Source organism: Delphinus delphis, chromosome 3, assembly GCF_949987515.2.
Source record: "Delphinus delphis chromosome 3, mDelDel1.2, whole genome shotgun sequence".
Classification (NCBI taxonomy): Eukaryota; Metazoa; Chordata; class Mammalia; order Artiodactyla; family Delphinidae; genus Delphinus; species Delphinus delphis.
This window is the reverse complement of record NC_082685.1, coordinates 26,638,753-26,662,724: the sequence shown is the minus strand read 5'-3', so window position 1 is coordinate 26,662,724 and position 23,972 is coordinate 26,638,753. Positions and strand designations below refer to the sequence as shown.

The 23,972-nt window shown below is 39.1% G+C and overlaps 1 protein-coding gene across 3 annotated transcripts in view; it reads left to right on the top strand.

Moving 5' to 3' along the window:
• Window positions 1-4,767: 4,767 nt before the first annotated feature.
• The window catches only part of RANBP17 (RAN binding protein 17), a 315,725-nt gene continuing 296,520 nt past the window's right edge, over window positions 4,768-23,972 (top strand). Inside the window, exons 1-3 of one of the 3 annotated variants that reach the window (XM_060008404.1) lie at window positions 4,768-4,883; window positions 14,886-15,032; window positions 19,399-19,489. In XM_060008404.1, coding sequence (XP_059864387.1) covers window positions 4,866-4,883; window positions 14,886-15,032; window positions 19,399-19,489 — 256 coding nt within the window. In that variant the 5' untranslated portion in view covers window positions 4,768-4,865. Of the gene's footprint in view, window positions 4,884-13,531; window positions 15,033-19,398; window positions 19,490-23,972 lie in introns of those variants that run through there. The other 2 variants (XM_060008406.1, XM_060008403.1) reach the window with 2 other exon arrangements.

The window sequence follows — 23,972 nt, the reverse complement described above, 5'->3', positions numbered from 1 at the left end:
TTGAATTTATTGGGTTCATTCTCCTCCTATTTCTCTTACCTGCCTGCCCTCTGCTGGATTCCCCAAACTTATTGACGTATTAAGCAATCTTACTCAGTGTATTTAATAAAATTACATTTGTAGAATAAGTGAAGGGAAATGTGTACTAATGCTTCCTATATTTTGTTTATAATGTTACTAAAGTAAATGATTGATCATAGGTTTTACATTTTAAGTATTCATAAAGTGAGAATTTTAGTTGGATATTTGGAATTTTCAGTCCCACCATTTATGAAAACATGAGATAGAAATGCTGTTAATGCAGGAAATGTCAGAGCCTTTCAAAATTTTTCAGGATTGAGAAGCTGGGTGGGGCAGGAGGGACAATGAGGAAATATCCAATTTGATAGTAAATTCACAAAGTAAAAAAGTGTAGAATAATTTACTGTTTGATTAAAATTATAATGCTACTCCATTAAAAATATTGATTTAAATATGATATTCAGGGGCTTCCCTGGTGGCGCAGTGGTTGAGAGTCTTCCTGCCGATTCAGGGGACGCTGGTTCGTGCCCTGGTCCGGGAAGATCCCACATGCAGCGGAGTGGCTGGGCCCGTGAGCCATGGCCGCTGAGCCTGCGCGTCTGGAGCCTGTGCTCCGCAACGGGAGAGGCCACAACAGTGAGAGGCCCGCGTACCGCAAAGAAAAAATTAATAATAAAATAAAATAAATATGATATTCAGAGAATATGAATTTACTTGATAATAAAATTAGTGTTTATGTAGCACTTATTATTTACCACATGCTAAGTACTTTATATATATTAACTCATATAGTCATCACAGCAACCTATGAGATATATACTATTAGTCTCCATTTTACAGTTGAGGAAATGAAGGCATGGCGAGGTTAAGTAACTTCACCAAGTTTACCAGCTAGTAAGTGAGGTAACTGGTATCCTAACCCAGGCTGTTTGGCTCCATGTTCTTTTCCTAACCGCCGTGCTTGGCTGTCTCATCTCAATATTACTTCTTGTAAAATTTTTGAATTATAGACTTACTGTTATCCTGACCTTAGAAATGACAAATCAAAGCTCAGAGTTGTTAGGTGAATTTCCTAAAGCACCAGAATTACAAATGCTAATTGAATCCCCTAAAAAGATACAAAGATTAAAGACCCATCTGTGTTTTTTAGAAGGCTAGTTGCCATAAAGGAAGATAATATTGTAATTCCTAAGGGCTCTAAATGTCCCTCCATTAATTGAGTTTTGTGACAGAAATGAATTATTTGACATCCTGGAGCATCTTCTGTGCTAATTTTAATAGCTGTAGTGACACAATTCTATCTTAAATTTTGTTAATTGACAAAAAAAGATATGGAGTTGTGTGCATATTTTGCTGACAGAAAATCACGGAAGGGAGTGTTAATTAAAGAGAAATCTTATGTGGTCACTCAAATTTAAAAGGAAAAAATAATTGGCTTCTCATTTCCAGAATTACCTGGTGACTCCACAGAACAGTCAGCCGCTGTTCCTGTCACAATCTCATATTTGCCCCAAGGATATTCTGGAGTGGGAAAAAAATGCCAAACGGTCAAAGTTCAAGTAATTGTTCCTCTCTTAATGACCTAAAAATTGAGGTAACAGAAGTGCTACTTTAAAACTATAGCTTTAAAATGTGGTTGGGATCTAGAAGTTAGGCAAAGGCAATAGTCAGTTAAAATAATGGGGTATTTATTATGTGGCAGGTGCAATAGGGAGGTCAGAAGTGAACACTGGTGCTTTGGATGTGAGAGTCGGAAATGTTGGAATGTGAGAATCACAAACAAGATTGGATATCAAAAGTCTTGGGGCATGGAAATGAAAGTTAAAATATAGGAATCAAAATCTTTAGGAATTAGGAGCACAAAATGGCAGGATGAAGGTATCAAAGATTTTGAAGTTTAGGAGTTGAGCTGTGGGGATGAGGATTCATGGGCTGTGGATGAGCTATGAAAATCAAGGGTGAAGAATGGAAGATGCAAATAGCCCGGCCATAATGAATTAGCTTATGCTGGATTAGACCTCCCACTGAAAACAATTATAAAAACGGGACAAATAAATATACATACATATTTAACAACTATATTACATATATAACAACTATAAAGAAATAAATATGTATTTAACAATAATTTAACATATTAACAACCATATCACACTATATATATATATATATATATATATATATATATATTTAACAACTGCTTGAAGGTACTAGAGAACAACCAACAAAGGCAGGACTTAATTGGCTTCAATCCTTGAGAGCATGTGAGAGCATGAAAGCACTAAGGGCAAGATCCACATTGACTTCAGTTTTTCCCTTCCCTTCCCCTCCCACCCCAAAAGCATTTTCCAGTTGGCACAAGGAGTAACAGAGCTAAATAGATAGCAGCGATCTCAATAGGCCAGGAGCAGACAAGGGAGTCTGGGAACAAAAGCAGCTGAGATTCTAGGGACAAAATTCTAGAGAGGAGCAAACCGCAGAGATGTAAGCCCCAACATCTGTGTACAGATTTCCCTCAAATCATCAGTCAATTCTTAAGATGTATACCTGTAGGGAGAGACTTTAAGAAACTCAGCAGAAGGGCAGCATCTAAAGAGTCAAACAGAGATTTTAGCAGCTGCACAGTGATGGGGAGACAGGGATTAAGAGTTCAAGCCAACAGGGTGAAGGTGTCTTAGTAAACATCCCAGGCTTTTAGTTGTAAGATCTATTGAGGACCATGACCTAGGAATAAGGGTAAAATGGAAATAAACCTGAATTTAAAAGCCTAAAGCCAAGTCTTATAGGATTGGAGTGATCCTCTGGTATTCTATCTGCCTACTACAATAAAATTTTTTTAAAAACCTTCTTTGGAGAAAGCTGATATCGTCCAGAACCTCTACAGTTTTTCTTCCACACTGTCTGACATTCAATAAGAAATTATTGAGGCACACTTGAAAAAAATAGGACCAAATACTAAAAGCCAGGAGGACCCACAGCTGATTCAGATATCGGAGTTATGTGTCACAGGCTTTACATAATATAATTAAAATATTCAAGAAAATAGAGGAATGATAAAGAATTTCACCAGAGCCTTGGAATCTATTCAAAGAATGGAAAGGGAGGAGTCAAATGAAAATTCTGGAACTGAAAATATTATAACTAAAATTAAGAATTCAACAGAGGGGTTGTATACCAGCTCAGACACAGCAGAATAGAGTTTCTACTGACTTGGGTGAAAGGTCAGTAAAAAATATGTGGATTAAAGCATGACAAGGAAAAAAGACAAAATATACAGAAAAAAGTATAAGAGACATATGGAAAACTCTAAAAGGTTTAACACACACGTACTTGGGGTTTCAGAAGGAGAAGAGAGAGAGAAAGGGACAGAAACAGTATTTAAAGAAATACTGACTGGGAATTTTCAGACATTGATAAAAAAAACCCATCAGATCTCATATTTAAGAAGCTTTATGAACCCCAAGCAGGAGCACACACACACACAGAGTTATATCACACTCAAACTGCTAAAGACCAAAAGAAAGAGAAAAATTTTAAAGCAGCCAGGGGTGGGAGAAGGAGACATATTACCTTCAGAGGAGCAGCAATCAGACTGATGGCTAATTTCTGAACAGAAACAATGGTAACCAGAAATCAAGAGAAAGGCATTTTTTTTTTTTTTTTTTTTTTGCGGTACACGGGCCTCTCACTGTTGTGGCCTCTCCCGTTGCGGAGCACAGGCTCCGGATGCGCAGGCTCAGCGGCCAAGGCTCACGGGCCCAGCCGCTCCGCGGCACGTGGGATCTTCCCGGACCGGGGCACGAACCCGTGTCCCCTGCATCGGCAAGCGGACTCCCAACCACTGCACCACCAGGGAAGCCCAAGAAAGGCATTTTTTAAATGCTCAAAAAAATTTTAAAAAGCCAAAATAGAATTCTATACCCAACAAAACTATCCTTTAAAAATGTAAGTGAAATAAAGACGTTTTCATGTTAACAAAAGCTGAGAGAATCTGCCAGTAGTAAACATGAACTATAAGAGGTATTAAAGGAATTTTTCACACTAAAGTACAATGACCCCAACTGGAAGTGTCAAACTTCAAGAGGAACTCCTTTCAGAAAGGAGTGACTTTGGCCTACTTCTCCTCAAATAAATTCTCATTCCAATGGAATCATTCAGTGTAAAATATAAGTTCATGTTAAATGAGATCTAGACAAGAAGTGAACTAGAATTTTATAACTTAGCAATATGTAGAAGATACTGTCAGTTTAATTTTAACCAAAATAAAGTTTTTTAAAAAAATGAAAGCTGGGTTCTGGGAGTCAGGGATCAAGGACAGCAGCTGGCATGTAGGAGTCAAAGGTTATGGCTGATCTGTCATTGGCAAGTGGGTGTTAGGGGACAAGAAAAGATGTGGAGATGGGGGAGTTAGAAGGCGTGGGCAATAACTATGCTCTAGGGGTTAGAGGTCAAGAGAGTCTGTGGGAGATGTAAGGTCAGGGGTCATGGCTGACAGTTGGGTGGTGGTGGTTGCCTCAAGGGCCGGAGGTCTGAAGTCACGACTCACCTGAGGAAGTTGAAGCATGAGAACGGGGAGGGGTGATGGGGGTGGTGGCGGTTGAGATTCCTGGCCCCCGGCCCCGCCCCTCTCCGCTGGCCCCGAGCGCGCCGCCTCCGTCACCCCGTCCTTCCCCGTCAACCCCGCCCAGTCCGGAGCTTCGAACGCGAAGGCAGCTCGGCCGAGGCGACAAGCGAGGTAGCGAGTGGCGCAGGGACCCAGCGGGCTACTGGGGCTTCTGCGGCGCCCGCCTACGCTCCCTCCCCTCGGGCGCTCGGGGCGCCGACTGGCGCCGCCCCCCGGGAAGATGGCGCTGCACTTTCAGGTCAGTGCGCTTTGCGCCGCGGGTTCTCGCTCCGCCGGTCAGCCGCCCCGGGAACCCGGCGGGACGCTGGGGTCTGGAGACTGAGGGCCGAGGCCAGTGGCGGAGGCCGCGGGGTCGCGGGCCGGTGCCTCGGAGCCCCAGCCCCCGTCCCCGGCCAGGGACCCACGCACTGGCTTGGGCTGCACACCCCGGGCCCGGGCCCGAAGAAGGGGCGGCCAGAGCTTGGGGTTGACGGTGGAGGGGCAGGGGCCAGCCTGGAGCTCGCACCTCGGGGGAGGTACGGATGCTGAGGACCGGCCGCGTGGGAGCCCGCTCTCCCCGGTGCTGCCGCACGGCGCGCACGGAGGCTTCGGCGGCGCCCTAGCAGGTGGGAGCCCGGCCGGACCAGCCTTCCCGCCGCGTCGTGGGCCGCGGTTCCATCGTCTGCCTCCACACAGTTCGTACGGAGCTCGAGAAGGGGGCCTGGGTCCGCCGATGGAGGGCGCAGCAGTTGGACTTTAATTGGCCAGAGCGGGCAGGGGCTGTGTATATGGGGAGTTGCGAAGGAGGGCTCTGCAGCAGCTTCATTGGAGGAGGAAACGGGGGCAGGACGCGCGCTAGGAGCGCAGAGATGGTCTGGATGGGACGCGGGCTGGAGGAAGGCTCACGTATTCTCGGGCACTCTAGCATATGCATGTAGTTATTCATACAACAAACATTTATAGAGCCTTCCCCCGCCCCCCACGTGTCTCAAGCACGGTGCAAAGTTCTGGGATAAAGGATTACATCATCTTACCATACTTGCCCTCATGGAATTCACGGATAATTATATAGTACATGTGAAAAATGGTATGATAGAATTAATCACGGGATATCATGGGACATTGAAAAGGGGCAGTCAACCGTGTGTGTGTGTGTGTGTGTGTGTGTGTGTGTGTGTGTGTGTGTGTTGGGAAGGAGTGAGGCAGAGCTGCTGTGCTTCTCAGGCAAGCTTTTTTGAGCTTCTGTTCATCTACTAATGTATTGTAGTTCCTACTTTGCTAGGCCCTTAAGATATAGCTCTAGCAAAACTTTATGATTTGTACACTCAGGAAACTTGCAGTCTAGTGGATACTGAAAGAATTGTAGGAGTTGGCCAGACGAAGAGGAAGCGAAGGGTATAGAGGCAAAAGGATAGTGTGAGCCAAGTCAAAGAATTGTGGAAGAACATGGCACACTGCAGGAAGTTCGGTTTGGCTGGAGCTTAAGGTTCATATAAAAGGGAAGGGAGCAGGGAAGCCTGTGGAGGCAGGAGATGACCTTGGAGAGGTAGGCAGTCTCATAATATGCTGACAGTATATCTAAGTGTCCCAACCCTTTGTAGATTTCTTTGGATCCCCTGTGACTACAGTGCCTCATTACTTAATTATTGATTCTTCCAAAGGGTCTTTTCTTTTCAATCAGCCACTCTCCTATCAGGTAATTGACAGCTCAGGAGGCAGTAAGCCTGACACATTACCTTTTGACTCCTTGCCATTTCTAAGCGTCTCCAGGTCAAAATAATGTTATTTATTACCACTTTAGTAAATATGCCCTTTGGAAATCTTCACAGGAGGAATTTCACAGGGAGGACTTTGGGATTGTAAATAGGTAAACAGATGTTCATAATTCAGGTGTAAATCTTGAGGGCAATTAAAAACTGTGATGGAAGTTTTGGGGACTTCCCTGGCGGTTCAGTGGTTAAGAATCTGCCTACCAATGTAGGGGATATGGGTTTGATCCCTGGTTAGGGAACGAAGATCCCACATGCAACTAAGCCCACGCACCGCATCAAAGACCCAGCGCAGCCAAAAAAAAAAAAACTATGGTGGAAGTTTGGAACAGTTTCAGACTTGGAAAGATGAAGCATAATAGTAAATTACCCAGTCTGGAAGATTTCTTCATACTTAGGTAGTGGTGGAAAAATTAGCTGCTAATGCCAAAATTACCCAAATTGGTTTCCTAGGAATGTATTTCACAGCAGTTCTGGGAAGCTTAAAAGTGGAGTTGAACAAATAAAAGACCTGATGATTTGGGGGGCCAGAATTAAGCTCTGAACCTTCTCAGTTTGAATTGTTTTCAGCATATGGATCATACTGTTACCCAGTTAACTCAAGGAGCCTTTATTACTAATGATAACTGGTACCTAGCATTTTGAATTTTCACATGCTTGTTGTAGATGTTCAGCCCCACAACTAGCTTGAGAGGTGTGCATATACAGTCGGCTTGCTGTATCCCTGAGTTTTGCATCTGTGGGTTCAACCAACTGTAGATTGAAAATACTCTCAAAATTCCAGAAAGCTCCAAAAAACTTCCATTTGCTGCACACGTGACAACTATTTGCATAGCACTTGCATTGAATTTACAATTATTTACATAGCATTTACATTGTATTAGGTATTATAAGTAATCTAGAGGTGATTTAAAGTACTTGAGAAGATGTATAGAGGTTATAGGCAAATACTATGCCATTTTATATAAGGTACATGAACATCTTTGGGTTTTGGTATCTGCAGGGTGTCCTGGAGCCAATCCCCCTACTTATGTGCATATATACATTTTATCCCTGAAGACACTGAGTCTTAGAACAATTGTGACTTGCCCAAGGCTACAGAATTAGAGTAGTCTTAATAACTCATGTTTCCACATTCTTTCCTACAAATAACTTACTGTCATCTACCCAGCAGGGAAGTTAGTGAAAAATTATGCCATTTTGATAAGTAAATAAGTGAATTTATGTAAGGGGAAGTTAGGTCACTGCTTCACAGTCTTTTTCACATCATAGCATACATAAAAAATGGTAATTGTGTGGTTCATTGACATAAACTGCTCATAACCAAAAGCCTGACTGGAGGACAAGGGGATCAATGTCCCTGACATACTATAACCATTCAAGGCACATGCATTCTGGTTAGGAAGCTGTGGGTTAGGGTACTCTGTCCCAAAGGAAGAAATGGATGTGGATTATCTGAGAGGAGACAGTCCAGATTAGAGGGTAGGGGACAGAGTGAGGCAAGATATTTCTGGGACCAAGTAGGAGGTAGGCACTTAAGATTTAACAGAAGGACCTTGATGAGAATCAAGGGATAACATTAGGAAAAATTTAGGAGATGCAGTTGGTCGATCTTTTTAGCTTTCAGGATTATTCCAGAACCTGGGACTATAGTCATGCTTAATAGCCAGCCAGGCATTCTGATATGATCAGGCATACCTGATATGATCTAGATGTGATTGTGAACTATTATAGTTGAATATTATGGTAACATGATGAGAAAGGGGTTTGGAAAAGATCATCCTGTATGGAGTTGAATGGGAGAAACTATAGACAAAAGACCAATGTGGTGTTTTATAATTAACTGAAGAGATTATTTACAATTTGTGTAGATCTGCTGTGTGCCAGGAGGTGGATTAAGCTTTCTCTCATCTTTTCTGTCTTAATCTTCACAATTACTTTAGATGGAATCTTCACAATTATTTTAGATGGTGGATATTACTACCTGCAGTTTCAAAAGTGAGGTTTAGAAAATTTAAATAATTTGCTTGAGGTCACTTAATAAGTAATTGGACAGATTCCAAAGCTTCCACTCTGATTCCCAAAGAAGCCCCTAAAGAAATCCTGGGCACTGTAGGCCACAGTTGGAAAATACTCTTCTATTGATCTACTGTCTATGAATATCATGTAGAGGTGTTGAGTCTGAGTCTTTATTTTAAAAGAATTGGTAGGATTTTGTGATAAATTAGGTAGGTACCTGGAATTAGCCAAACTGCGAGGTTTGAGGGCACAGTTTGCAAGACTGTTCTCACTTCTGACACCACCTGCATATTTGGGGGTTTCCCAGTACCACTCTCAGGTTTGATAGTTTAACAGAAGAACTCACAGAATTCACTGAAAGCTATCATACTCAGTTTATTATCAGGAAAGTATGCAGATTAAAATTGATTAAAGAAGAGATACATAAGGCAGAATCTGGGAAGGTTCTCAAACAAAGCTTTTGTTGTCCTCAGGACATGTTACTCTCCCAGCATATATGTGTGGCAGTAAGCACCAAGTATTGCAAACCAGGGAAGTGCACCTGAGCTTTGAATTCTGGAGTTTTTATTGGAGCTTCTTTATGTAGTCATTGATTGACTGGTTGGTGGCCACATGATTGAGCTCAGTCTTTAGGTCAGATGATACTGAGCAATCTAAAGTCCCCACCCTAAAACACAGGGTTGGTCTTTGGGATGGCCAGCCGCCAATTTACGACTATGGGGTGTGGTCTGCTACACACACACACACACACACACACACACACACACACACACACACACACACACACACACACACACACACACACACGCGCCCTGAACAAAAACATTCCTATCTTAGACGTAGATTACCTCCCAGAATCTGAGGGCAAAGACCGCAAGGCCACCTCCAAAACCACTGAAAACAAAGGGACAGTTGATGTGAAAATCTGTGGGAAATATGTTCAATTCAGTTCCTGACATTTTGGGGCTGTTTTCACCATCTTTCTTGATTTCCAAGAAGAAGTTTGTAGATAATATAAAGGTGGTGAATAGACAGTTGAAAGTGTGGACTAGGACATCACCTGCAGGTACATGATGACTAAAGTCAAGGGTGGTAAGATGGCAAGGTGCTGAGGAGACAACATGTGCTTGGGGCCCACAGATTTGTATGTGGCTCAGAATTGACCATTTACTCTTATCTTGAGCAACGTGTGTGTGTGTGTGTGTGTGTGTGTGTGTGTAGATATATATATGTGTGTATATGTATGTATTTGATCTCTCAGCCTCAGTTCTTTTTTCTGTCTGTAAAATGGGTGTGCTAAAAATATGTACTTTATAGGAGTCTACTTTTTAGAATTGGTTTAAAAAATAGAAGATGGAAATACTTTTGTAAACGTTTAAAGCACTAAAACAAATATGATCCAATTCATTGTAGAAGAAGGAGTTCTAAGAGGCCCAAAAATAAGTCCCCAGGTATGCTCGGGAAAAGGTAGTAAAGGGAGGAAAAAACAAAGAGTTTATGGGAAATGAGCAGCTTTAAGATAAAGGCACTTTGTATTAATGGTAGTCAAGAAGCTTAATTCCAGAAGGCAGGAAAGATACAGGGAAGAGTAATTGAAAGGAGTTTAAATTTAATTGAGCAGGGATTTTTTTGTGGTTCATCGATTTATTGTTTTATTATTAGGGGACATTTTTCCCTAGGACAAAAAACCTTCATTTTTTTCCAGCTTTCTTGAGGTATAATTGACAAATAATAAACTGCACATACTTAAAATGTCCTTTTGGATGAATTTTGACGTAAGTATATTAACTGTGAAACCATCTCGGAAATCAAGATAATGACCATCTCTATCACCCCCCCAAAGTTTCCTGATGCTCCTTTGTAATCCCCCCTTGCTGCTTCCCTATCCTGTTCTCCCACTCTCTCCTCCCTCCCCAGCCTGAAACCGCTGATCTGCTTTCTTTCACTATAGAACCATACAATATATACTCTTTTTGTCTTGCTTCTTTTACTAGGCATTTACCTGTCGATGGATACATGATGGGAATTACTGTATAGAAAGAAGTCACATCATTTACTGGTTAATTGTATGTCAAGTGCAAAGTGCAGAAATGAGTCCAGAATAACTTGGAAGATATTTAGACTGTAGGCAGGATTATGTCATTGTCTCCTAGGCTATGGAAGTTGGGTGCTGTCTGTTCATGTTTGATAGTTTATCGATGGGAGTTAGGTGATATCCAATTCTACTTGTGTTACCTGTTATTTATTTATATGGGCTTCTTATGGTGATATGAAGCCATGTAGAAGCTTTAATAACTCAAACCCGGTTTGTCAACAAGTTGAGAAGGGATCCATTTCTCTGAGGCATTCTTATGTTAACCATATTCTCAGACATCAGTTTATAAAACTAAGATGCAGTTTATCAGTTCACTATGAAAAATAGTCTCTCTTTATAGACAGATTTTCTGGAAAATCAAATGCTAATCAGAATATTGCTTGGTCACTCAGCAGTCATCACAAGTTTAACTACTTGAAATGTTTAGATAATGCTTTTCCACAGGGTAAGGATCTTTGTGTATGTATCCTTTTCTCTAAAAAGATTTATCAATAGTATGCCAGGCATTTATTTAATTGTTATCATTACAGTGAAAGAATAACTTAATTTTTTCCACTTTGTTTCCGTCTTTCTTAAGAGAAAGTTCAAACCTTTACCTTTTTACCTTTCACTGCCTTTCGGTGGTTAATAATTTGAAAGGCATTTGGGACATAGTTGTAAACAAATACTTTTTAAATACACTTCAGACTTGTTCTCTGTTGGAGTTCACTAAATCAGTATAGCAAAAAAGACAAAATTCCAGAACTTTTTCAGAATATTTCCAAATAGATTTACTCAGGTGCCCCTGAATTGATTAATGTTAATGTTTGTGTTAGTTTCTTGGGGCTGTTGTGACAAATTACCACAAACTGGGTGGGTTAAAACAACGAAAATTTATTCTTTTTTTTTAGAAGCTATTTTAGCTTTATATTTTTATTTTATTTTATTTATTATTTATTTTCTTTATTTTTTGGGGCTGCGTCGGGCCTTAGTTGCAGCATGTGGGATCTCATTGCAGCGTGCAGGCTTCTTTCTAGTTGTGGCGTGCAGGTTTTCTCTCTCTAGTTGTGGTTTGCAGGCTCCAGGGTGCGTGGGCTCTGTAGTTGTGGTTCTTGGGCTTAGTTGACCCATAGCCTGTGGGATCTTAGTTCCCCGACCAGGGATCAAACCCACGTCCCCTCCATTGGAAGGCGGATTCTTTACTACTGGACCACCAGGGAGGTCCCAGAAAATTTATTCTTTTATACTTACAGAGGCCAGAGTCTGAAATTAATGTGCTGACAGGGTTGGTCTCTTCTTAGAGGGCTTGAGGGAGAAACTGTTCTGTGCTTTGTCCCTAGTTTCTGATAGCTGCTTGCAGCCCATGGTCCATTGGCTTGTAGATGCATCACCCCAATCTTTGCCTCCTTTTTATGACTTTTTCTCTTGTTTCTGCATCTCAAATGTCTCTCTCTCTTGTGAATCATTGGATTTAGGGCCTGCCCTAAATCCAGGATGATCTCATCCCTAGATCAGGATTTGCAAAGACCCTGTTTCAAAATAATTCGAAGGGACTGGTGGTTAGGACTTGGATATATCTTTTAGGAGGATACAATTCCACCTATTACAATATTCTTATTAGGTGATACTAATAATACACAGCTAACGTTTGTAGTGTGTAATGTGTGCCAGAAGTTATGTGGCCCTAACTCATTTAATCCTCCCAGCCGACCTTTTGTTTTTCATCAGTTAGGTTTTCTCAGTATTTCTGGCTTCGTTCTTTTTTATACTCAAAAAGTCTACTTCTTCAGAGACTCGTAGACCTAGATGAATGCGTGACAGCAGGATCAGTTTATCTTTAAATTATTCTGGGTATTATCAGCTCTAAAATTTAGCCCTTCAAATTTTTTTTTTTTTTTTTTTTTTTTTTTTGCGGTGCGCGGTTCTTTCACTGTTGTGGCCTCTCCCGTTGCCGGAGCACAGGCTCCGGATGCACAGGCTCAGCGGCCATGGCTCACGGGCCCAGCCGCTCCGCGGCATGTGGGATCTTCCCGGACCGGGGCACGAACCCGCGTCCCCTGCATCGGCAGGCGGACTCTCAACCACTGCGCCACCAGGGAAGCCCAGCCCTTCAAATTTATTAGATGAAGGAAAAGGTTTCTGAGGTTGATCGTGAGTCATGAGAGGGAAAAAGTAGCTCTTTTCATTTTTGTGTTTCTTACCCTTGGAGGAAATATGGGAATTCATATGTATTCATGAACCATAAATTTTCTATGCATTTTAGTATGATGAACAGTATGTAGTAGCACTCCGAGGGCTTCTTGGGCCAATCTAGGTAGAGGAAATGTTTAAAATGTGGTTCATTTTTGCTGTCCTTTATCCTAATTTATCCTTTTGAAACCTTTCTTTTGTACTTTTATTTTCACTCTAGCAAAAAATTCCCTAGTCTGAGATGTTGGGCTCTGAGCTGGATAGAGAAGTGGAAAATACCATAAAGAAACTAAGGAGAGACAAGTAAAAAGAATAATGGGAGCTAGAGGAGGTTTCATTTCAGTGTTTCTTACGTATTCCTGTTAGACAAAGGTACATGCATTTGATGGAATGTTTAGATTAGTGTAGCTGTAAGGCTGCCACATAAAAATTCAGGTCAGAAAGGATAAAAAATAGTATTTCTTTATGAATATCCCATTACCTTCATATGCCCACCTGACGTTGAAATCTGTGCCAGTTTTTTTTTGTCCTCCAAAGAATAATTCTCTAAGTTCAAACTGAAGTAGTTTTAGTAAGACACCTTTAACAAAAATTCTCTAAAGCTGAGAGGAATACTGAACTCATTTAGAATTTTTTCTTTCAGATTTTATCCACATGTCATATATCTTCAGATTAGATTATATTTATAAACAGAATGAATTATTCTTTTTTATTTTTATTTTTTAAATTGGCTTGTTTGTCCTCCTTATATATTTTTAATACAATTTTTAAAGATTACCCTTCACTTACAGTTACTATAAAATATTGACTATATTCCCTGTGTTGTACAACATATCATTGCAGCCTATCTTACACCCAGTAATTTGTACCTCCCACTCCCCCACCCCTATATTACCTCTCACAGGTAACCACTGGTTTGTTCTCTGTTTCTGTGAGTCTGTTTCTTTTTTGTTATATTCACTAGTATGTTGTAATTTTTAGATTCCACATATAAGTGATATCATACAGTATTTGTCTTTCTCTGTATGACTTATTTCACTTAGCATAATGCCCTCCAAGTCCATCCATATTACTTCAAGTGGCAAAATTTCATTCTTTTTTATGGTTGAGGGATGTTCCATTGTATATATATATACCACATCTTCTTGATCCATTCATCTGTTGATGGACACTTAGGTTTCTTCCATATCTTGGCAATTGTAAATAATGCTGCTGTGAACATTGGGGCACATGTATCTTTTTGAATTAGTGTTTTTGGTGTGTTATTGTTTTTTTTTTTTGATATATACCCAGGAGTGGAATTGCTGGGTCATATGGTAGTTCTTTCAGTTTTTTGAGGAACCTCCATACTGTTTTCCACAGTGGCTGCACCACTTTACATTCCCACCAACAGTGTATGAGAGTTCCCTTTTCTCCACATCCTTGCCAACATTTGTTATTTGTGTTCTTTCTGATGATAGCCAGAATGAATTATTCTTTATGTCTGTAAAATAGGAGCCTACAAGATGATAGCTAGTTATTACACTGCTATAAGTAACATGGGGTCAAGTCATAGTTCCTGAGAATCATGCCGTAGTTTACCTGCAGCACTATGAGCCATTAGTTCTGAAGACCCACATCAGCGTATATTTATATCTTTTCTTTTATATAGATGGAACCATTGAAGTTCTTATAATCTGAAAAAGAATGTAAATTGGCATAATGTCTGCAACTTGCACATGATAATTCCCCTTACCCATCTCTTTAGCTTCTTTTGGCAACTCCTCCTGGCTGTCTGTCTACCAGTCATACTGACCTTTTAATGCCTTGAAACGATTAAGCTCTATTCTGACCTCTGGTAAATGCTGTGTCTTTGCCTGAACTGCTGTCTAGTCTTTTTCATATGGCTTACCCTTTCAGGTCAGCATAAATGTTACTATATACTTTAGGCCAGCCTTTTTAAACCCCTTGGATTAGACAAGTCCTCCTCTTTCTGTACTCTTACTTTTCCATCACAGAACTATCAATTTAAATAATTTAGAGGTAGGAGGTTTGCCTTTTTTTTGTTCACCACTGTGACCCCTAGTAAGTAGTTGTAGCTCAATAAGCATTTATTGATTTGACAAATACACACATGGTATTTGCATTTCTTGTTTCCTATGATTAATATATTTACCTTATTTTTTTTCACTCAAGTAAAATGTTAATTTTTTTTTTTTTTCTTCTTAAGAGTTTGGCTGAATTGGAAGTATTATGTACTCATCTCTACATAGGGACTGATCTTACACAAAGAATAGAGGCTGAGAAAGCACTCCTGGAACTTATTGACAGCCCAGAATGTCTCAGCAAGTGTCAACTTTTATTAGAACAAGGAACAGTAAGTATTTGATAACAGCAATTAACAATGAAAGATCGGTAGGTATATGTCACTGTTGATGAATGCATGTAGGTTAGCAATGTAGGTTAACTGATAGGTATTACCATGTCTTTTTACTGTAGTTTATTTCACTGTTGAAGAATTGGAAATCCTGGAAAGAAAACTTAGGGAAGAGCCCAGGAGGTGGAAATAGGCATGAATCAAAATACATTCTTGATTCCTCTTGGCCCCTTTTTATGTCTTCTACCAGTGGCAAAAGTTACATTTTTTGAAAGTTGGAATTAAAAATCTAGGTGGGAGAGGCAGATTGTAATTAACTTTGAAATGTGAAGGAATGATTCAGAGGAATGCTGATTACTTCTTGCCTGCCTCTCTCCTAGAGATTCATAGCCATTCATTCAACATCATTTAGCAAGTATTTAAATGTAAAACCAGGCACTGTACTACCTACCTGCTTTATTTACAAGCATTAAAGTAACTCATAATTTAGTTGGGAAGGCATAGATGTATCACTATAAATAAAGAGCTGTGGAATGATATGGTAAGCACTATAGTAGGAGACTGTAGGATCTATAGAGCAGAGGTTAGCAAACTTTTTCTGTAAAGGGCCAGAGTGTAAATATTTTAGACTTTGTGGGCCAAGAGGCAAAATCAAGGATGTTTTATAAATATGCCTATTAGAAGAGAGAAAACAAATTTCCACAAAGTTTTGTTTATGAATTTTGAAATACAATAATTGAGTACAGTTTTTTTGTAGTATAAGTCTACTGATGAAAAGAATGGAATTATTCTTTTGGGGATGACATTTTGCTTAACTGGGGTTCAGAGTTAGTATTTCCTATCATTAGCATTGATTACAAATGTTCATATGTTAATACTGACCTGTAATGAGATTTTACAAATTTCATCTTTGGAAATGTCTCTTCACACAGATAGGTACTACCAAATATTGATATCAACTGATAAGCATATGATTTTAATTAAGCATATTCATCACTTAGAAGGCATGTATAGTGTTTTATTAAAACTTCTCTTGATATTTGTCTTCTAGGATGTCATTACATTCTAGATTAATCACTTCCAATTGAAGGTTAGGTGGAGGCTCCTCAATTGCTCAGTTAAATGGATTTTGAAATATGGAAATTTCCGTTGCATTTGCAACAAGGTCTGAAAAAAAGTGCTGCTGGAACATAGTTTGAGCTCAGAAAATATACTCAGCAATAGAGATCTTGCTACTTGTTTTAATATTTGATGTGTGGAAAGTATATAAAGCAGCTTGATATTACTTGTGATTCAATCAATGTTAGTTGTGATTAGAGTAACTTTATTGCATTATAAGTTTCACATTAGTACTAAGCACTGTTTGCCTTTTAGACAATTTTGTAACTTTAGGTTGAATTTATTAAGAGACATTATCAAGTTTGAAGCAAAAACTAACTTCAAAAGCTATTTAATGTTCAACAATAGTGGATAAAATTGGTTCTTCTCATTCAGAAAAATTTCAGTCTCAGTCCTGAGCAAGAAAAAATTGCAGTAAAACTTTACCACTGCCAAGCTATAGAACTACTGTGCAGTAGGGCAAGTCAGAATTTTCAGCTTCTATTTCTGACAGAAATTTCCAGAACTGAAGATGAATTCATGAAAATGAACTAAAGTCCACTGTTTTTTTGTTTCGTTTTGTTTTTAGATTTTTTTTTTGATGTGGACCATTTTTAAAGTCTTTATTGAATTTGTTACAATATTGTTTCTGTTTTATGTTCTGGTTTTTTGGCCGCAAGGCATGTGGGATCTTAGCTCCCCCACCAGGGATCAAACCCGCACCCCCTGCATTGGAAGGCAAAGTCTTTTTTTTAAAAAATTAATTAATTAATTAATTTAGTTTTGGCTGCATTGGGTCTTCGTTGCTGCGCACAGGCTTTCTCTAGTTGTGGCGAGTGGGGGCTATTCTTCATTGCAGTGTGTGGACTTCTCATTGCGGTGGCTTCTTCTTGCAGAGCATGGGCTCTAGGTGCACGGGCTTCAGTAGTTGTGGCACGTGGGCTCGGTAGTTGTGGATTGCGGGCTCTAGAGCACAGGTTCAATAGTTGTGGTGCACGGGCTTAGTTGCTCCGTGGCATGTGGGATCTTCCCGGACCAGGGCTTGAACCCTGTCCCCTGCATTGGCAGGTGGATTCATAACCACTGCACCACCAGGGAAGTCCCTGGAAGGCAAAGTCTTAAGTACTAGACTGCCAGGGAAGTCCCTGAAGTCCACTGTTAACACTACTGATTCATTAACACATGATAGATTCAAATATTGACAACAAAGTACCTACTGATGAATAATAAAATGAATACCACAGGCTTTAGTCTCTTACATTTTTACAAGCTTTGTAAATTTGTCCACTTAAGTCTTTTCTTTTTACCACCCTTGTTGGCACATTTTAGCAACTACTTCAGGTTGTACAGAATTAGCATTTTCTCAGCTTTTTTCAAGATATTCTGACCAATAATTGCATGCAGACTCTTCATAGCGATTAATTCTTTAGTCACTTCAAACTTAGCATTGACTTCTGGAATAAACAGATAATGTCGGTAACAGTATGAGCAGTGCATGTTGGTAACATCGGTAACTCATCAAGAACTAGGGAGAACCTCCAAATCATTCGCCTGGTTTGAAATTGAATTTTGATGTTGCTCTAACAATATCTTCAACTATCTGGGCCTTCTTCTCACTGAAAGTCTAGTAGTCTGAAGTTTATGTTCTCTGCATGTGTAACTTTGGCTACTGCAATAAAATAATGGTGATTTAATTAACTCTTGGTAAGTGGCTTTCCTTACTTGGCTGACAAATGAGCCATTTCAAAACCTAACTTTGGTTGCAGCCTCACTTTATTTTTTTGTGGAGAAATTTCACTGTTATAGATATTCTGTCTTAAATTTTCTCCTTTTTTCTGACTATTGATTACCTGTGAGTTAGGAATACTGACATGAGTGCTTGGTATGATATGGTCAACATATGTTGTATTCTTTTAGGACAGCTATAGTACAATTGCATAAAAAGCACATTGCTTTGCTATCTGATTCAATAACAAAATGATCCACATTCCACTGTGCCTTAAAAGTTAGACATTTGAAGTGCTTTTCTATCTTTTCTTGTTTTGACATAACAGATATGCACTGGTAATAATAAAAGGTGCATGTCATGTCATGGTGATACTCATGGCACTCTGTGCTGTGAAGTTAATAAGTACATCATTGCGGTTTATAGTGCACTGAGCAGCAGTGGGGAGGAGGCAGTGAGTGCCATATACTGTTTTAAGTATTTGACTCTGCTGTCATAGTCTGAAAGCAAACTATATGCGTGTGGCTGTGTTCTAATAAACTTTATTTATGGACACTGAAATTTGGATTTCATGTACTTTTCACATGTCACAAAATATTATTGTTTTTATTTTTTTCCCAACTGTTTAAAATAGTAAAATCCATACATAGCTCATGGGCCTTGCAAAAACAGGCGGGATTTGGTCCACAGGCCTTAGTTTGCTGACCTCTGGTCTAGAGAAAAAAAATAGGGCTATCTTTACAAGAGATTGCTAGGGGTAGAGTGAATAACTGAATCAGATTTTGAAGGGTTGAGTATGCTATTAAGTTAAGGCAGTTGGTGGTCAGAGTGAATACAACCAGCATGGATCTGAAGGAGGGGGGAGGTCAGGGTGGGAAAGGCATTGAAAGGAACTGAAAGAGGGCTGTTTTGGTCAGAGGATAGCAAAGAGTGGAACCAGATGAATTTGAAGAGATAATCAGAGGGCAGAACATGTAGGACTCTGTAGACATGGTAAGTGTATTTTATTTGAACTTGCTCATAATCATTTTTTTCCTCTTGTGGAGGATGGGCTCTAGGTGCACGGGCTTCAGTGGCCCAACAACTGCTTGCCATTTGAAAAGACTACCTATACCTTCCTCAACTACCCCACCCTTATGAGGGATTGTGTGTGTGTGTGTGTGTGTGTGTGTGTGTGTATTTTATCCCTTGTAAATCTGCCAGTTTGGAAAACCAGAAAAATTCCCAATATTGCTTAGCAAAAGTTCCTATCATAGTATTGTTTTTTGGCTGCATTGGGTCTTCGTTGTTGCGCGCGGGCTTTCTCTAGTTGCAGCGAGCTGGGTGGCTTCTCATGTTGCGGAGCTTGGACTCTAGGTGCGCGGGCTTCAGTAGTTGTGGCGCATGGACTTAGTTGCGCTGCGGCATGTGGGATCTTCCCATACCAGGGATCGAACCCATGTCCCCTGCATTAGCAGGCGGATTCTTAACCACTCTTCCACCAGGGAAGTTCCCTTATCATAGTATTTTGATTAATCTATTAAAATTTATATTTCTTTACAGACATCCTATGCTCAACTCCTTGCAGCAACATGTCTTTCAAAACTTATTAGCCGAGTCAGTCCTTTGCCGATTGAACAAAGAATAGATATCAGTAAGTGGTTTATTATGCTTTTTATCAAATTGCACTTTAAAAATAATTTTTGCTTTTAAATATGCTAAACTGTTAACAGGCTTGCAAGTTATTTTATTGTCATTTTTAAAGATGAGTAGTCAAGTCTCCTTTACACATGTAGTGATAAATAACAATGTGTTATACAAAAATGTGTTGTCAGAAAAGCATTTGTTTAGTTTGATAATAAATAATAACTAGCATTTTATTGTCTATAGTATTTGCTAAGATTTGCACTATCTCATTTTATCTACCAAACTTCTGAGATGGGCACTATTGTTATCCTCATTTTATAAATGAGGAAATTAGATTTGATAGGCTCTATAATGTGCCCAAGATCATCACACATCTAGCAAGAAGTAGAGCTGTGATTCAAACTTACACAATTTTTGTGGAGTCCATGCTCTTAGCGATTATCTTAACATCATATACAACTAAATGATGGGAAAGAAGTGTACCCTCCAGCATTTCTCAGAATCCTATATCAAAATCATATGGGATGCATATAAAATCAAAAGCAGATTCCTACTTATTAGGAAAATAATGTGTATATGGAGGAACAGTGCTTGAAACTTAGTGTAGTTGGAAAATTGATTCTGTAAAGTACCAATATGCTTTCAGAAGTAATGTATTTTCATATTTTAAGTGTGTGAGTTTGTTTTTCATATGGACAAAACTCTGATAGTTGAGATATGGGAATTTTTTTGTTATCTTTGTTCATGATAGACTGTTGACTCATTTCTGCTCTCCAGCCTCAAGGTTTACATGATTCATATTTGTGTAACAGAAAAGTTAAAGTGTAGTATTATATATGATGGTTCTTTAAGCTCAGTTTTTGAATGGTCAAATCCCACAATGATTTGTCATTTGCCTCATATGTTTGACTGATATTTCTCTTAAGTACCTAATAACCGAGGGGAACTCCTTCAACTTGATAAAGAACATCTACCAAAAAAAAAAACCTACCAGGCTGAAGAAAACCTAGAGGAGAATTTATCCATGTTCTCATGGACTTGTGTGCTTAAGAAAGCAAAAGAGAAATTTACAGTTTAAAAAATAAGGGTTCAGACATTAAAAACCTGTCATAAAACATTGTGATTTTGTTTGTTTGACTTTTATACACATAAACACACATATTTTAGGTAGACTTTATTTTTTTAGAGCACTTTTAGGTTCACAGCAAAATTGAGCAAAAAGTACAGAGAATTCCCATATACCCCCTGGCCCCACACATGAATAGCCTTCCCCAGTATTAGCATACTGCACCAGAGTGGGTACATTTGTAACAGTTGATTAACCTACATTGATACATCATCATCACCCAAAGCCCATAGTCTATATTAGAGTTCACTTGTGGTGTTGTGCATTCCGTGGGTTTGGATAAATGTATAAATGACACATATCCCCCGTTATAGTATTATACAGAATAGTTTCACTGCCCTAAAAAGCCACTGTGTTCCAACTATGCATCCCTCCCTCCCCTCTAACTCCTGGCGACCACTGATCTTTTTTACTGTTTCCATAGTTTTGCCTTTTCCAGAATGCATGTAGTTGAAATTATACAGTGTGTCGCCTTTTCAGATTGGCTTCTTTTACTTAGTAATATGCATTTAAGGTTCTCCATGTTTTATCATGGCTTGGTAGATCATTTCTTTTCTTTCTTTTTTTTTTTAAATTTATTTATTTTATTTATTTTATTTTTGGCTGCACTGGGTCTTTGTTGCTGCACCCGGGCTTTTCTCTACTTTGCGGTGAGCGGCGGCTACTCTTTGCTGCAGTGCACAGGCTTCTCATCGTGGTGGCTCCTCTTATTGCGGAGCACAGGCTCAGTAGTTGTGGCCCACAGACTTAGTTGTTCGCTGCATGTGGGATCTTCCTGGGCTAGGGCTCGAACCAGTGTCCCCTGCATTGGCAGGCAGATTCTTAACCACTGCGCCACCAGGGAAGCCCGATCATTTCTTTTTAATGCTGACTGACGTGCCATTGTCTGGATGTACCACAGTTTATCTGTTCACCTTTTGAAGTACACCTTCATTGCTTCCAAGTTTTGGCAATTACGAATAAAGCTGCTATAAAGCAGGTTTTTTGTGTGGACATAAGTTTTCACCTCATTTGGGTAAATACCAAGGAGAGTGATTGCTGGATTGTATGGTAAGAGTATGTTTAGATTTGTAAGAAATCACCAAACTGCCTTCCAAAGGGGCTGTACCAGTTTTGCATTCCCATCAGCAATGAATGAGAATTCCTGTTCTTCCACATCCTTGCTAATATTTGGTGTTTTCAGTGTTTTGGATTTTGACCATTCTTATAGGTGTGTAGTAGAATCCTACTGTTTTTAATTTACAGTTTCCTAATGACATATGATGTTGAACATCTTTTCATATGCTTATTTGTTGTCTGTATATTTTCTTTAATGAGGTGACTGTTTAGGTCTTTTGCTTATTTTTAAATCAGGTTGTTGTTTTCTTATTCTCTGTATATTTTAGTAAATGGTCCTTTATCAGATAGGTCTTTTGCAAAGATTTTCTCCCTGTTTGTGGCTTGTCTTCTCATTCTCTTGGGCAGAAGCTTTTAATTGTAATGAAGTCCACCTTATCAAGTATTTCTTTCATGGATTGTGCCTTTGTTGTTGTTTGTAAAAAATCATCACCAAACCCAAGGTCATCTAGATTTTATTCCTGTTATCTTTTAGGAGTTTTTATAGTTTCACATTTTACATTTAGAGCTGTGATCATTTTGAATTAATTTTTGTGAAGTGTGTAAGTTCTGTGTTTAGATTCATTTTTTTGCATGTGGAGGTCCAGTTCTGCCACCATTTGTTGAAAAGACTATCTTTACTCCGTTTTATTAGCTTTGCTCCTTTGTCAAAGATCAGTTGACTGTATTTATGGGAGTCTCTTTCTGGGTTCTCTATTCTGTTCCATTGATCTATTTGTCCTTCACCAGTACCACACTGTCTTGATTATTATAGTTTTATAAAAATTAAAGTTAGGTAGTGTCAGACCTCCAACTTTGTCCTTCTCCTTTAGTATTGTGTAGGCTATTCTGGGTCTTTTGCCTTTCTATATAAACTTTAGAATCAATTTGTCAATATCCAAAAAAAATAACTTTCTGGGATTTTGATTGGGATTGCATTGAATCTATAGATCAGTTCTGGAAGAACTGACATCTCGACAACATTGAGTCTTCCTGTCCACGAACATGGACTATCTCTCCATTTATTAATTTCTTTGATTTTATTCATCAGCTGTGGTTTTTTGTAGATGTTCTTTATGAAGTTGAGGAAGTTCCCCTCTGTTCCTGGTTTGTTGAGAGTTTTTATCATGAATGGCAGTTGGAATTTTTGAAATCCTTTTTTTGTATCTATTTTGATCATGTGATTTTTCTTCTTTAGCCTATTGATGTGATGGGCTGCATTAATTGGTTTTAAAATGTTGAACAATGCTTGCATACCTGGGATAAATGCCACTTGGTTGTGGTATATAACTCTTTTTATACATTGTTGGATTTGCTTTGCTAATAATTTGTTGAGGATTTTTGTTTCTATATTGATGAGAGATATTGGCTCAACTACAAGTTTTCTTGTAATGTTTTTGTCTGGTTTTGGTGTTAAGGTAATGCCAACCTCATAGAATGAGTTAGGAGGAATTCCCTCTCCTTCTTTTTCCTGGAAGAGATTGTAGAGAATTGGTAGAATTTCTTTCTTAAATGTGTGGTAGAATTCATCAGTGAACCCATCTGGGCCTGGTGCTTGCTGTTTTGGAAGGTTATTAATTATTGACTCAGTTAATTTAATAGATATGGGCCTATTCAGATCGTCTCTTGCACTTATCTTTTTAAAATGGATACTTAAAAAAAAAAAAAAGGTACACTCATTAAAGGAAATACGGAAAAAAGAGAAAAGTAGAAACCTACCGCACAATTTCAAGCAACAAATGATGTGTTTCCTTTATGAGTTTCTTGCGTTTGAGTTACTACTCTTGCTTCTGCAAGTAGATTAGAATGTTATGAAATGTCTGACATGTGTCAATAGAATAATTGGTATGTCAGTTAAAATGGAAAATGTGAAGATTGCCTCAAAGTCACATTGCCTTTATTACATCAACTCTAAAATTCTCATTCTTTCATGATACAGTCCCAGACTACATATTTCATTATTTCTCAACATTAACTCTGTTGCATGTTCTCTGTGTCCAGCACACTGTTTTCTACCTATATTAGTATAATTAACGATGGCTTACCATCGCTCATCAATTAAATACCATTTCCTCAGCCTGGTGTTCAAGTCCTTTCATGAGCTTGTAATTGATGGATCGTCCCGTCCTTGTAGCCTTATATCTCGTTGGTACTAGCCTATTTGTACCAGAAGGTATTTTCCTCATGCCATGTTATTTCTGCCTTGGTGCCTTTTCTTATGTTGTTTCTCTAGCCTGGAATGCTGTCCTTTTAATCTTCTATTCAAATA